Source organism: Engystomops pustulosus, chromosome 4 (genome assembly GCF_040894005.1).
Source record: "Engystomops pustulosus chromosome 4, aEngPut4.maternal, whole genome shotgun sequence".
Classification (NCBI taxonomy): Eukaryota; Metazoa; Chordata; class Amphibia; order Anura; family Leptodactylidae; genus Engystomops; species Engystomops pustulosus.
In genome coordinates, this window is record NC_092414.1 from 222474195 (window position 1) to 222489420 (window position 15226).

At 45.8% G+C, this 15226-nt stretch overlaps 1 protein-coding gene across 3 annotated transcripts in view; it reads left to right on the forward strand.

The window, feature by feature from the left end:
- The first annotated feature begins 475 nt into the window (after positions 1–475).
- LOC140128364 (cytochrome P450 2J6-like) overlaps positions 476–15226 on the forward strand; it is a 41910-nt gene continuing 27159 nt past the window's right edge. The window contains exons 1-4 of one of the 3 annotated variants that reach the window (XM_072150016.1): positions 547–687; positions 5042–5659; positions 11125–11287; positions 12354–12506. In XM_072150016.1, coding sequence (XP_072006117.1) covers positions 5645–5659; positions 11125–11287; positions 12354–12506 — 331 coding nt within the window. In that variant the 5' untranslated portion in view covers positions 547–687; positions 5042–5644. Of the gene's footprint in view, positions 688–5041; positions 5660–11124; positions 11288–12353; positions 12507–15226 lie in introns of all 3 variants that reach the window. The other 2 variants (XM_072150015.1, XM_072150014.1) reach the window with 2 other exon arrangements.

The following is a 15226-nucleotide window of genomic DNA, read 5'->3' on the forward strand; positions in this document are numbered from 1 at the left end:
CCCCCACACACTCCGCACTTTTATAGCTCCCACACGTGGTCTCACCTATTCAGTCCATTTAGAAGCAATGGGAAGAATGAACCTGGAGGCCAATATGGGTTTTTACCCTCTATATTTACAAACAAACAGCTACATAGAGGAGTCGATGTACCATCCATAGATTGCTGCCACTGGAGTTAAAAACCACCAAAAATTAAGTAGTAGTAGAAAAGTAGTGACATCAGGTGCGATTTTGTGTGACGTCCTCCAATGAGCTATTATGGTATCACTGCCGGAATTCTGTTCTCTCCTCTAATTTTCTTCCACTCCTATAACTATATTTGAAGAACCTTATCTCCATTTTATGCAAAACTTGTGATACGTTCCAAGTTTTCCTTTTGTACTCTGCCCTTTGCCTTCTTCTGCTATTGTGTGTAGTACGAGTCATTATCGGAGTCTCGTCTCTGGGCGTGGTCACATTCTGTATTGCAGGAAGTTACTTCCGAGCAGAAGCCACTTCAGAATCAGCAGCCAAGCCCCTGGATGATGGATCTCAGCACAAGTCTTCTCCTGGGACTCGTTATTCTGGCTTTTTTATGGCGCAAGGTGTTGCGTAGCAATGACTTCCCTCCAGGACCGGTCCCGGTGCCGGTGTTTGGTAACCTGCTGCAGATGGACTTTACAAATCCTCTGACGGGTCTGAGAAAAGTGAGTAAAGGTTCAGAGGACGAGGGGAACAGGTTCTATTGTGTCATTCAATAACTTGATATAAACAATGGAGTCTTCTTATCACTTGTGCAAACAGTTCCTCATTTACATATGCAGATTTTCTCATGAACCTGGATAGAGAAGGTCATGTATTTTCTCCTTCCGTTGTAGGACATGAGAGAATATCTGTCTGCACCTTGGTGTTAGGACATATACACGGCTTCCATATTCTGTAGGATACAGGAGATCTTGTAGCACCAGGGAATTCAGTGCATCACCCTGTGTAATCCGGCTGCAACCAGATTCATTCGCTTGTCGTACATACCAAGGCGTGTGACATGCAAGCAGCACAGTTAACCCCTTAATGACCTGGGGGCAGTTCTGACTCATTTGCATCACTTTTAAAAGTTGATTTTAGCAGGAAAGTGTCCATGGATAAGAAATATAAAGTTTTCTGTAGTCACAGCGCCGGGATCTATGACTATGTGTCCCTGGTTTATCTACGGTTTATTTTCATGGTAGATTTCCTCTAAATAGTCAACAGCCATGATCAATATTAGCGCAGATCACACGTGTTAGCTGCAGGTGTTTGCTGCATTGAGACAGAAAAGCAAATTGGCGACATTTATTAACCCCTTAAAGGGTTTGGTCATGCGTAATGAAAAGTTATGGAATTTATCCAATTTTCCAATACACTTTCTGTATTAATTTCTTATGGTCTTCAAGATATCAGCTTGCTGTCCTGCTATATAGGAAGCTTCTATGTTTACTTCCAGTGGATATAATGGGGCACATTTACTTACCCGGTCCATTCGCGTTCCAGCGGCGGCTTCTCTGACGAGCGTTCGGGTCTTCCGGCGATTCATGAAGGTCCGCCGGGATGCGCCAATGTCCGCCGGGATGCCCCGGAGTTCATAGTCTTCATCGTGGTGCATGTGAGTATGGCCCCTGCGACCAATTTTTTTTAAAAAATGCAGCGGTTTTTCCGAATCCGTCGGGTTACCGCTTGGCCAAGCCCCCCGATTTCCGTCGCGTGCATGCCAGCGCCGATGCGCCAAAATCTGATCGCGTGCGCCAAAATCCCGGGGCAATTCAGGGAAAATCGGCGCAAATCGGAAATATTCGGGTAACACGTCGGGAAAACGCGAATCGGGCCCTTAGTAAATGACCCCCCAATCTGTCCGTGGTGATGTGATGGAGTTGCAGGTGCAGGAGCCAATATTATCACACAGCTCCTATTACTTATTACTTATTACTGTGATAATAAGCGCTCCTGCAACTCCACCACATCACACGGATAGATTTCTCTCCACTGGAAGCAAACATAGAAGCTTCCTATAGCAGGACAGCAAGCAGAAACCATCTAGAAACCCGTGAGGAATCTATACAGAAAGTAACAATTCACTGAAAGTGGAAGACGTTTTTTTTCCGTTCATTTTCGTTCTCCAACTTAAAAAAAAATTCATGAATTTTTCCCTTTTTCGTGTACAGAGCCGTGTGAGGCTTATTTTCTGCGTGACAAATTTTACTTCTCATTGATGTCATTTATTATTCCATGTCATGTAAGTGATGAAAAAACGCATTTGCGTCACTTTCTTGAGGGCTCAGCTTTTACAACTTTCACTGTGCGCCCCTAATACTATGTCTTCTTTATTCTTTGGATAGGTGCGATCACGGTGATACCGAACATTTTTGTGATTTTTACTGTTAAGTTTAATATCGGTTCACGGTTTGAATTTTGTTTTTACTATTTTTTAGACCCTTTACAGAACCTTAACCCTAGATGGTCTGATTGTTTCTATGCAGCAATAATACTGAAAGCAGTAGTTACGAATCTGCAGATGCCATACAGCCTTGTCACAGGGAGCGATGTCACAGGGAGCGATGATCAAAACAAAGATGGCAGTGCCCATGCGCCTCCGTCTTTTAAATTTTGCCAGTGGAATCAAAGTGTTAATACTCGTACCAATTGTGGGTGTTTGCTGCAATATGCCCAGTGAGCCCTCTTTATAAAGTGTCAGCAGTGAGAGTTAAGAGGTTGGGCAATGTGTGCCCATTTTCTAGCTTCGATTGCACATAAATGCAGTGTGCAAGTTTCCAGTCTTCATCACGTTGCGCTCGTGGTGCAGTTTGCCTCTCTATTAGTAAATGTGGTGCGTTTATAAAACTGACATGTTTCAAAAGGACAAAAGCACAATCAAAAAACGTACGAAAAAGCCACATGTGTCACCAGCCTAAGCTGCATCTCCCACTGCTAATACCACGGAGACCACCAACTGAGCAGCGGAGCCAATCTGAGCTCCAACTAATCAACCCCGGACCACTGCACCAGGGTGCACTCAAAATACTTGATCCACACACCTTGTCTTGTGCAGCATTACTTGATACCCTACCAACAGCATGTGGTGGGCACCCTCCTAGCAGCCTGTGGCGGGCACCCTCCTAGCAGCCTGTGGTGGGCGACCTGCCAGCAGCATGTGGCGTACACCCTGCCAGCAGCCTGTGGCGGGCACCCTCCTAGCAGCCTGTGGCGGGCACCCTCCTAGCAGCCTGTGGTGGGCGACCTGCCAGCAGCATGTGGCGTACACCCTGCCGGCAGCCTGTGGCGGGCACCCTCCTAGCAGCCTGTGGCGGGCACCCTCCTAGCAGCCTGTGGTGGGCGACCTGCCAGCAGCATGTGGCGTACACCCTGCCGGCAGCCTGTGGCGGGCACCCTCCTAGCAGCCTGTGGTGGGCGACCTGCCAGCAGCATGCAACGAGTACCCTGAAAGCAGCCTGTGGTGGAAACCCTGCCAGCAGCATGTGGTGGTAACCCTGCCAGCTGCCTGTTTACAGTTCATTGTGGGCGTCTCTAGCTCAGCAACAGATAAATCCTTAAAAGCATAAAAATAAATTGAAGGACTGTTTTGCGATCACTTTTTCTAGTCTCCCAAAAGAAAATATCAAGACTCCTTTCAGGAATAATCTTCTCAATCAGAACTTCAGCTGTGGTACTTTACTTTCACATTTTAACAGGGCTTCAAGCACTTTACTCTAGAGGGGAAGGCATACACATAGGGGCATGTTTACTTACCCGTCCCGTCGTGATACCCGCCATGTGATGTCCGACGAGGATTCGGATCTTCCGCGATTCACATAACTCGTGCGTCGATTTCCTGCATCCGTCGCTTCCCCTGCTGAGGTCCACCGGAGTTTACCTTCTTCTTTCGTTTTTAAATTCCATGGTTTGTCAGAATCAGCCGGGTTGTCCGAAGTCCACGTCCCCCGATTTGTGTAGCATGCAAGCCGGCACCGATGCGCCAAAAACCCGGAGCAATTCAGAGCAAAACGGTAAAAATTAGTAAAAGACCCCTCACTTTTCCTCTGTGTCAATGAAGTTCAATTATTCAGATTTTTGGTATCAACCCCTTTTTAAAAAAATATTTTTTTAAGTGCCGATTTCCTACGAATGTATTAATATCAATATATGTGTGGAAATCCAGGACTTAGTTGGTGTGAAACCGGTGTCAGAGCCAAGTTTAATGGAGTAGAGTTGCCATGCCAGGCTCCCAAGTTACAACCCTGGCCGGGGCAGCATTTGAAAGACATTTCCTAACTGATATGCATAAAGACAGCACATTGTGGGTGAACTTAAAAGCAACCAATAATCTTCCAATCCAAACCCTGGGACTCTCAAGTGCCAGTTATCCTTGGCATGAATGTGTTGCAAGCCATTGATGGACTCATGGCTCGTGAATTGGGGCCTAAGTATTGGAAACATGTTCATTTTAATCGTCCACCCCACAGAGCCTTACAGAGCCTGCAAAGCTTTCAGACAGTGCCAGATCAAGACAGAGCTGGGAGGAGTCACTGGCCGACTAGGAAGAGTAAGAGTACCGCATTTTGGAGCATTACATGTGCCGGCAAGGCATGAGTTGCTGGTCCCACTGCCTATAGGCACAGGACTAAAGTTGCAAGGTACTACAGTGATGGTGAAACCCGGTCTTAAATTGGCAGGAGTGGCTGTGGGCTGCACCTTGTGCGATGTGCAAGATGGCCATGTCCTGGTTCGGGTAATGAACATGTATGACCATGTAGTGACAGGTCTGGTTAGTCACAGACCTGAAAAAGCACTCTAAGCACGAAATAGTCCGTCGTTTGTGGCGTGTCCGGCACCTCTCTACCTTTTTCTGTTGGCTACAATAAAAGACTGCATTTTTGGTGAGTGACCCGCTTATCTTCCTCTTTTGCCTTTGATTTACATGTATTCATTGGATACCCACCGTTGATTACTATTGCCTGTGGTTCCACTACATACCTTTAGTGCGATATGTGCAGAGGACTCAGTTGCCTGTTTTTCTCTCCTGTTTTATAGTTTTGTCTACTTAGGTACAGATGGGACACTATCCTAAACCAGATGAGCGAGATGACCTCTCACCAAATGGCAAGAGTCTCTGACAGCAGAGAGAGAGGCAGACAGTCCAAGCGGGGGTACTCTACAGGCAAGTGCAGCTACCCTCAGAGATGGGCCTGACCTGACAAGTGGTGGAGCCTTCCAAGGAGGTGGAGGGAATAGTACTGTGGATGCATGAAAAAAAGGACACTTTGGTTCTTCCAAATCTTTTTTCCAAAACAAAGGTATTATTTCCACCCCAGCTTAAGGAGACTAACTGTTGATGTATGTAACAGATGCCGGAATCGTGGACTTGCTCAAGCATCAGAGCAACAGGCACCAGTAAGAAACATCCAAACTTGTTGTCCATTACAGTTACTAATGATGGACTACCTCACTGTGGCAGAATCTCTTCAAAGTTTCAAATACTTGCTGGTCATTATTGATCATTTTTGTTTGCAGTTAATGTCCCAACACGTGACCAAACAGCGGAAACAGCCACCCTGGCCTTATGGAAGAACTTTATTCTGGTGTATGGATGTTCCAATTAACTGAGAAGGTGTAGAGTCAGCTCACCTGAAGATCATGCAGCAGCTTCTGGTAAGGTTGGAGCATGGACAGCTCTTCTTCCAAGTCCAGCACAAGCAAAAACGTGTAGCGGATCAAGCTTCACATAACCATCCAGGGTCAGTAAAAACATAGCAATTTATTTCATATTCTCTAAAAATTCCCAGAGGCACATGAAGATATAGGAGAACACAGATATACACAGCATAAATGCCTTCGCGTTCCGGAAAAAATCCTTCATCATGGCATATCCACGATGCCATGATGAAGGATTTTTTTCCAAAACGCATAGGCATTTACGCTGTGTATGTCTGTGTTCTCCTATATCTTCATGTGCCTCTGTGAATTTTTAGAGAATATGAAATAAATTGCTATGTTTTTATCGACCCTGGATGGTTGTGTGAAGCTGGATCCGCTACATGTTTTTGCTTCCAATTAACTGCACTCTGATCAAGGGGCCTGCTTTGAAGGACAAGTCATTAAAGAGCTATGCCTTCTTTACCAGATTAGAAAGACACGGACCACCCCTTATCACCCACAAGGTAATGGTGCTTGTCAGCGCATGAATAGAACTTTACTGCAAATATTCTGAACCCTGGAAGAGGAGAATAGGGAAAGGTGGCCTGACTTTGTGGCTGAGCTAGTGTGGGTCTACAGCAATACAGTGCACTCTACTACAGGATATTCACCTTTCTTGCTAATGTTTGGGAGAAATGGTCAATGTCCCTTCAGCCTCATGATGGTCCCAAAAGAACATGAGTTGGAAGAATAGACTCCTCAGACATGGAATGGGGAATCATCGTAAAAAAATACAGGACGTGTATACAGGGTCGGACTGGGGTGCCTGGGGCCCACCAGAGGAATTGATTCTAGGGGCCCACCACACCGCTACCGCTGCATTGTGCTTAGCACTACCTTACCAATAAGAATAACGAACTATAACCCTTCACCTCCTCCGTATGTTTTCTGCACCACATAAGAACAAGGTACTGACATTATAGAAATAGTCTAGATAGTTAGCAATTACAGTTACCAGACTCAGAAGTGGGATTCAGTTCCTCACATGTCACACGTCTTCTCCTTTGGGTACTGAACTGCAGGACGATTTCTCCCTTTTTTTCTGAACAATGAAGAATTTTCCACCAGATATCTTCATCTCTGTGAGGCACATCTCCCCACTGTGCAACTAAAAATATCACCGTCACTACAGCACAATGTCACCTGGATAACACTGTCCTACTCTGTGCTCCTAAATAATATCTACCACTCACGACACAACTGACCCCACTGTGCTCCACACAAATATCAAATATACCCCCATATCAAAAAAACCATACCCCCTCTCCATAAATCAAATATTGCATTGCGACTCCTCAGTATATTACAATACACACCCCTGAGTAAATAATATGATACACCTAATAAATTAAATTGGACATAATTCCCTTTAATTACATAATATATAATTTCCAAATAATCATTTCATCTATACAGTCTTACAGTGCTCCTACTTATTTATTATGTTGTATTTAATGCTCTCCTTAGTTATTCTTCTACTGTTTAGTGCTCCTCTTATCAAATATTTTATATAAAAGTCCTAATAAATACTCCTATCCTGTATATATAGACACAGCACAGTACTACTACTCCTATCCTGTATATATGGACACAGCACAGTACTACTACTCCTATCCTGTATATATGGACACAGCACAGTACTACTACTCCTATCCTGTATATGTGGGCACAGCACAGTACTACTACTCCTATCCTGTATATGTGGGCACGGCACAGTACTACTACTCCTATCCTGTATATATGGGCACAGCACAGTACTACTACTCCTATCCTGTATATATGAGCACAGCACAGTACTACTACTCCTATCCTGTATATAAGGACACAGCATAGTACTACTACTCCTATCCTGTATGCATGGGCACAGCACAGTACTTCTACTCCTATCCTGTATATATGAGCACAGCACAGTACTCCTATCCACAGCACTCCTATCCTGTATATATAGACACAGCACAGTACTACTACTCCTATCCTGTATATATAGACACAGCACAGTACTACTACTCCTATCCTGTATATATGAGCAGAGCACAGTACTACTACTCCTATCCTGTATATATGAGCACTGCACAGTACTACTACTACTCCTATCCTGTATATATAGACACAGCACAGTACTACTACTCCTATCCTGTATATATGGACACAGCACAGTACTACTACTCCTATCCTGTATATATAGACACAGCACAGTACTACTACTCCTATCCTGTATATATAGACACAGCACAGTACTACTACTCCTATCCTGTATATGTGGACACAGCACAGAACTACTACTCCTATCCTGTATATATGGACACAGCACAGTACTACTACTCCTATCCTGAATATATGGACACAGCATAGTACTACTACTCCTATCCTGTATATATGGGCACAGCACAGTACTACTACTCCTATCCTGTATATATAGGCACAGCACAGTACTACTACTCTTATCCTGTATATGTGGGTACAGCACAGTACTACTACTCCTATCCTGTATATGTGGACACAGCACAGTACTACTACTCCTATCCTGTATATATGGACACAGCACAGTACTACTACTCCTATCCTGAATATATGGACACAGTATAGTACTACTACTCCTATCCTGTATATATGGGCACAGCACAGTACTACTCCTCCTATCCTGTATATATGGACACAACACAGTACTACTACTCCTATCCTGAATATATGGACACAGCACAGTACTACTCCTCCTATCCTGAATATATGGACACAGCACAGTACTACTACTCCTATCCTGTATATATGGGCACAGCACAGTACTACTACTCCTATCCTGTATATATGGACACAGCACAGTACTACTACCCCAATTCTGTATCTATGGACACAGCACAGTACTACTACTCCTATCCTGTATATATGGACACAGTACTGTACTACTACTCCTATTCTGCATATATGGACACAGCACAGTACTACTACTACTACTACTCCTATCCTGTATATCTGCACACAGCACAGTACTACTACTCCTATCCTGTATATATGGGCGCATCACAGTACTACTACTCCTATCCTGTATATATGGACACAGCACAGTACTACTACTCCTATCCTGTATATGTATATGTGCAATACCCCACCCCCCACCCTCTATTACATATTGTGCCCCCTTACTATACTATATATTTCCCCTATATATTGGCCTTTTATATTCCTGTAACCAGTCCCATTATTGTATATAGTTTTCTAGTGCCCCATTGGAGTCCCTTATTATGTGTTTTCCCTTACCACTGTGACCCCCTATGATATATTTAGTTTAGAAGAAAAAAATAATAAATTTCACTTACCTGTCGCAGCGCTCCCGCGTCCTCCGCGTCCTCAGCGTCTCTTCTCCTGGCGACCGGGAACAAGGCGCAGAGCAGCGCGGCAGCGCGAGTGCATCATCACGCTGCCGCGCATCAGGGGTCACAGTGCGACGCGTGCCGGCAAAAAAATGGCCGCGTCGCACATTCACAGCAACAGCCGTATATTACTGGTACTCGAGTGGCCGCGTACGGCCACATCGAGTACCAGAGCTATCACTCAGTGGCAGGGGCCTCCATCCCGGGGTCCACTGTGGGGACGGAGGCCCCTGCCGTAGTGAAGGTATCGGGGGCCCACCGGAGGATTCTCCGGTCCTCCGGTGGGCCAGTCCGACTCTGCGTGTATATCCTGGTTGCCCACCGTCTGGGCCCTTGTGATCTGGTAGCAAATCGAAAGCTGAGAGAGCTACCCTTGCAGATTGGAGACTGTGTGATGGTGAGAAACAAGACTGCCCAGAGGAGAGGGAAGCTGTGTTGGCGGTGGGAACCACAAACATATGAAGTTGTTCGGCAGCCAAACCCACACATGCCGGTTTTCAAGGTAAGACGAGAAGGGAAACAGGGACCCACGAGGATGGTGCATCGAAATTTATTGAGGCCATGTGCCTTTGTTACTAGACCACCTAAGCAAAGAAAGTGTCCCGCAGCCTCCGGCTACCCAGATTATCGATGAGGAGTGGTGGCTCTCCCGAATGGCTGGTCAACCACCGCTGGAACCCAGGACAAGTGTGCTTCTCGCAGAGATGAGAGAAGACAAAGAGAGTAATACATTGGAGGAAGCTAGCCCACTTCGACACTCTCAACGTTCCAACTTTGGCAGGATGCCAACTCGATTTGAGGATTACGTTGTGCAAACTCAGGTTGTCGGGATGGCAGCCCTTATACCCTGGAGAGAAGGTGTAACAAGGGGTTGCAGTGTAGATCTTTGTCCAGTAGATGGCACCGGAGTGCAGAAGAGGAGCTTCTGGGAGGAGCAGGAAAAGGAAGTGATTTGGTGTGAGAGGTCAGAGGAGCTGGCAAGAGGCAGGAGCGGTTGTGTGGCTGTGTTCTCCTGGCCAAGAAAGACGCTCCTATTAATAAAGGAAAGTACTGGGCCCACAACTCTGGTGGTGAAAGAAACCCCATTATATGATACATTATTATCTGCATTATATGGACATTTTCTGTATTTCTTAAACCTTCAGCAATTGTCTGTCGTCTCCCCTGCTAAATTATATCAGTAGCAGCCAGAGCATCTGATATGGGGCTCACAGCGTCAGGGACTGCAGCAACCTTAGCCAGAGTTCATACTGCGCATTGTACAGCATAATATGTATATAACAGTCTGGCGAGAGATGGAAGAGAAATAATTCTCATGGGGTTGTAAGTGAAAAAGTCATAAAATAGTGGGTGAAATATTCGGGTGAATCATTTTTCAATAGTCGGGGTGCAGCCTAACTCCTCTTGTAGCCTCACCGTAGGATAATGCGCTTCTAAGCTACAGATGACGCTAGAATAAGTCTCTAATTTTACTTGAGAAAGGGACCTTAGAATCCAGAGAAATCTGATTAACCCCTAATAGAGGTGTGAGCCCTCATTTCCTCCTACACTTTTACCCTACACTCACTGTATATAACATCTTCCACAGCATGAAATGGTAACTCAGATAGCAAATGTCGGGAAGAGGTAGGGAAGAGCAGAACGACAGGACTAGGAATCTCCCATCTCTAATTCCAGCAGCTACTCGGGCAGATCTGTATAAGTGTATAAATGTATATATTCGTGAATAAATGTGTGTGCATAAGTGTATATAGAAGTATTTTTTGAGCAAATGGAGGGAGCCCAATTCAGAAGTCATCTATGAGGCCTCTCATGGTTAAGCCCCTGGGGTCAACTGAGCTGGAAACATCTAGGGTTTGTTCAGAAAGTCTGGGGCATAGACCCTGGATCTCATCACACAATGACACTCCTGCCCTGGAGTATACTCTGGCCCAGGACAGGTACCTCCATACCTGGGTATAATTGTATGATCTGACTTTGTTACGCAGTTGGTGTAGCTACAAATGCCTCTTTATCTGTATAATTCACCAAACCATTATATTGCTTTACCAGTTTTCGGATGTATATGGCCCCGTGTACAGCATCTATCTAGGGTTTATTCCAGCTGTGGTAGTTCGAGGATTTAAAGACCTGAGAGAAGTTCTTGTGACTAAGGGCGTTGAGTTTGCAGACAGACCTCAGTCCAGGATTGCCGACGCCATCTCTGGTAAAAAAGGTAATTGCTACATTGTCTTACAATTTTTAGATATATTTGTCAAATTTACACTTTGGGTTGAAATGAAAGGATCTATCAATCTATACAAAAAGCTATCGATGCTTCAGAGATTGTACATGGCCTTAGGCTGCATTCACACATAGGGGGTCATTTACTAAGGGCCCAATTCGCGTTTTCCCGTCGTGTTACCCGAATATTTCCGATTTGCGCCGATTGTACCTGAATTGCCCCGGGATTTTGGCGCACGCGATCGGATTGTGGCGCATCGGCGCCAGCATGCGCGCGACGGAAATCGGGGGGCGTGCCCGAACGAAAACCCGACGTATTCGGAAAAACCGCCGCATTTAAAAACCGAAAATGTGTCGCTTGGGAAGCGCTTACCTTCACCTGGTCCAGCTCGGTGTATTCCGGCGCGTTCCGATGCTTTTCAGCGCAGCAGCGCCACCTGGTGGACGGCGGAGGAACTACCTTCATAAATCCCGTCCGGACCCGAATCCTGTGCAGAGAACGCGCCGCTGGATCGCGAATGGGCCGGGTAAGTAAATCTGCCCCGATGTATGCCCGCTGTACTGTAGTATGGTGGACATACATCGGCTCCGGGGAGAGCGCCACTCACCTCCCCCCCCCCCCCCCCTATAGCTTAACATAGAGCCCGGTGCCATATTACGTCAAAAGATAGGGCATATCCTATATTTCTATGGGCTACGGAAAGATATAATGCCGCACATGGCTGCACCATACCGCTTTCATATGGCGCCATAAGGCCATTGCGATGTATGGGGACATATATACGCCGTAAATAAGTCGGCCATATATACATCCCCCATATGTTTGTGTGAATGTAGCCTTAAGAAGATTGTTTAATCAACAACTCCCAAAAAAATGGGCAACAGGGTAATTCTTTCCCAGGGCAAAGTAATTGAAGGGAATAATATTGATATAATGGATATTGATAAATCTCACATTGATTTGTGTACAGAACTACGGAATTATTGGCGCTTTATCTGTAAATAATAGTTATTGTATGTCATTTGCCTAAGTTAAATACATTCTATACATTTTCCAGGTCTTGTTGCTGCCCCATATGGAAGGGGTTGGAAGGAGCACCGACGCTTTACCTTGTCCACGTTACGCAACTTTGGTCTAGGTAAAAAGTCCATGGAACAGAGAATTTATGAGGAAAGTGGATACATAGTCGAGGAATTTAAGAAAAATAAAGGTGAGTCCGCAGGGATCGATGCAGAAAGGTTGGCAAACAAATCCACCTCAACATTAAACTTATGAAGGCAAATTTAAGGTTTTTTATAAATCTTCTGGATTTTCATAAAATTTGTCAGCTGAAGAACTTCTGCAGGATTTTGTTTAAAATGAAAGTCAAATGTTAATATCCGTCTATCAATTCATTGTCTTATGGGGGTTAATAAAATGCCATTGGCAAACTTCAACTAATGTCTTAAGAAAGCAGAACTTCATGTGCCTGCAGGAATCGTAAGATGAATGTAACAAGAGCTTACAGTCTATGAGGATGAGGGGGGACACAAGAGCTTACAGTCTATGAGGATGAGGGGGTGACACAAGAGCTTACAGGCTATGAGGATGAGGGGGGACACAAGAGCTTACAGTCTATGAGGATGAGGGGGTGACACAAGAGCTTACAGTCTATGAGGATGAAGGGGGTGACACAAGGGCTTACAGTCTATGAGGATGAGGGGGGTGACACAAGAGCTTACAGTCTATGAGGATGAAGGGGGGGCACAAGAGCTTAAAGTCTATGAGGATGAGGGGGGACACAAGAGCTTACAGTCTATGAGGATGAAGGGGGTGACACAAGAGCTTACAGTCTATGAGGATGAGGGGGGCATAAGAGCTTACAGTCTATGAGGATGAGGGGGTGACACAAGAGCTTACAGTCTATGAGGATGAGGGGGGACACAAGAGCTTACATTCTATGAGGATGAGGGGGTGACACACAAGCTTACAGTCTATGGGGATGAGGGGGTGACACAAGAGCTTACAGTCTATGAGGATGAGGAGGTGACACAAGAGCTTACAGTCTATGAGGATGAGGGGGTGACACAAGAGCTCACAGTCTATGAGGATGAGGGGTGACACAAGAGCTTACAGTCTATGAGGATGAGGGGGTGACACAAGAGCTTACAGCCTATGAGGATGAGGGGGGGACACAAGAGCTTACAGCCTATGAGGATGAGGGGTGACACAAGAGCTTACAGTCTATGAGGATGAGGAGGTGACACAAGAGCTTACAGTCTATGAGGATGAGGAGGTGACACAAGAGCTTACAGTCTATGAGGATGAGGGGGTGACACAAGAGCTTACAGTCTATGAGGATGAGGGGGGACACAAGAGCTTACAGTCTATGAGGATGAGGAGGTGACACAAGAGCTTACAGTCTATGAGGATGAGGGGGTGACACAATAGCTTACAGTCTATGAGGATGAGGGGGTAACACAAGAGCTTACAGTCTATGAGGATGAGGGGTGACACAAGAGCTTACAGTCTATGAGGATGAGGGGGTGACACAAGAGCTTACAGTCTATGAGGATGAGGGGGAGACACAAGAGCTTACAGTCTATGAGGATGAGGGGGAGACACAAGAGCTTACAGTCTATGAGGATGAGGAGGTGACACAAGAGCTTACAGTCTATGAGGATGAGGGGTGACACAAGAGCTTACAGTCTATGAGGATGAGGGGGACACAAGAGCTTACAGTCTATGAGGATGAGGGGTGACACAAGAGCTTACAGTCTATGAGGATGAGGAGGTGACACAAGAGCTTACAGTCTATGAGGATGAGGGGTGACACAAGAGCTTACAGTCTATGAGGATGAGGAGGTGACACAAGAGCTTACAGTCTATGAGGATGAGGAGTGACACAAGAGCTTACAGTCTATGAGGATGAGGGGGTGACACAAGAGCTTACAGTCTATGAGGATGAGGGGATGACACAGGAGCTTACAGTCTATGAGGAAGGGACACAAGAGCTTACAGTCTATGAGGATGAGGAGGTGACATAAGGGCTTACAGTCTATGAGGATGAGGAAGGGACACAAGAGCTTACAGTCTATGAGGATGAGGATGTGACACCAGAGCTTACAGTCTGTGAGGATGAGGGGGTGATACAAGAGCTTACAGTCTATGAGGATGAGGAGGTGACACAAGAGCTTACAGTCTATGAGGATGAGGGGGTGACACAAGAGCTTACAGTCTATGAGGATGAGGGGGGACACAAGAGCTTACAGTCTATGAGGATGAGGAGGTGACACAAGAGCTTACAGTCTATGAGGATGAGGGGGTGACACAATAGCTTACAGTCTATGAGGATGAGGGGTGACACAAGAACTTACAGTCTATGAGGATGAGGGGAGGACACAAGTGCTTACAGTCTATGAGGATGAGGGGGTAACACAAGAGCTTACAGTCTATGAGGATGAGGGGGTAACACAAGAGCTTACAGTCTATGAGGATGAGGGGTGACACAAGAGCTTACAGTCTATGAGGATGAGGGGGTGACACGAGCTTACAGTCTATGAGGATGAGGGGGTGACACAAGAGCTTACACTCTAGGAGGATGAGGGGGGGCACAAGAACTTACAGTTTATGAGCATGAGGGGGGGCACAAGAGCTTACAGTCTATGAGGATGAGGGGGTGACATAAGAGCTTACAGTCTATGAGGATGAGGGGGGCACAAGAGCTTACAGTCTATGAGGATGGGGGATGACACAAGAGCTTACAGTCTATGAGGATGAGGGGGTGACACAAGAGCTTACAGTCTATGAGGATGAGGGGGGCACAAGAGCTTACAGTCTATGAGGATGGGGGATGACACAAGAGCTTACAGTCTATGAGGATGAGGGGGTGACACAAGAGCTTACAGTCTATGAGGATGAGGGGGTGATACAAGGGCTTACAGTCTATGA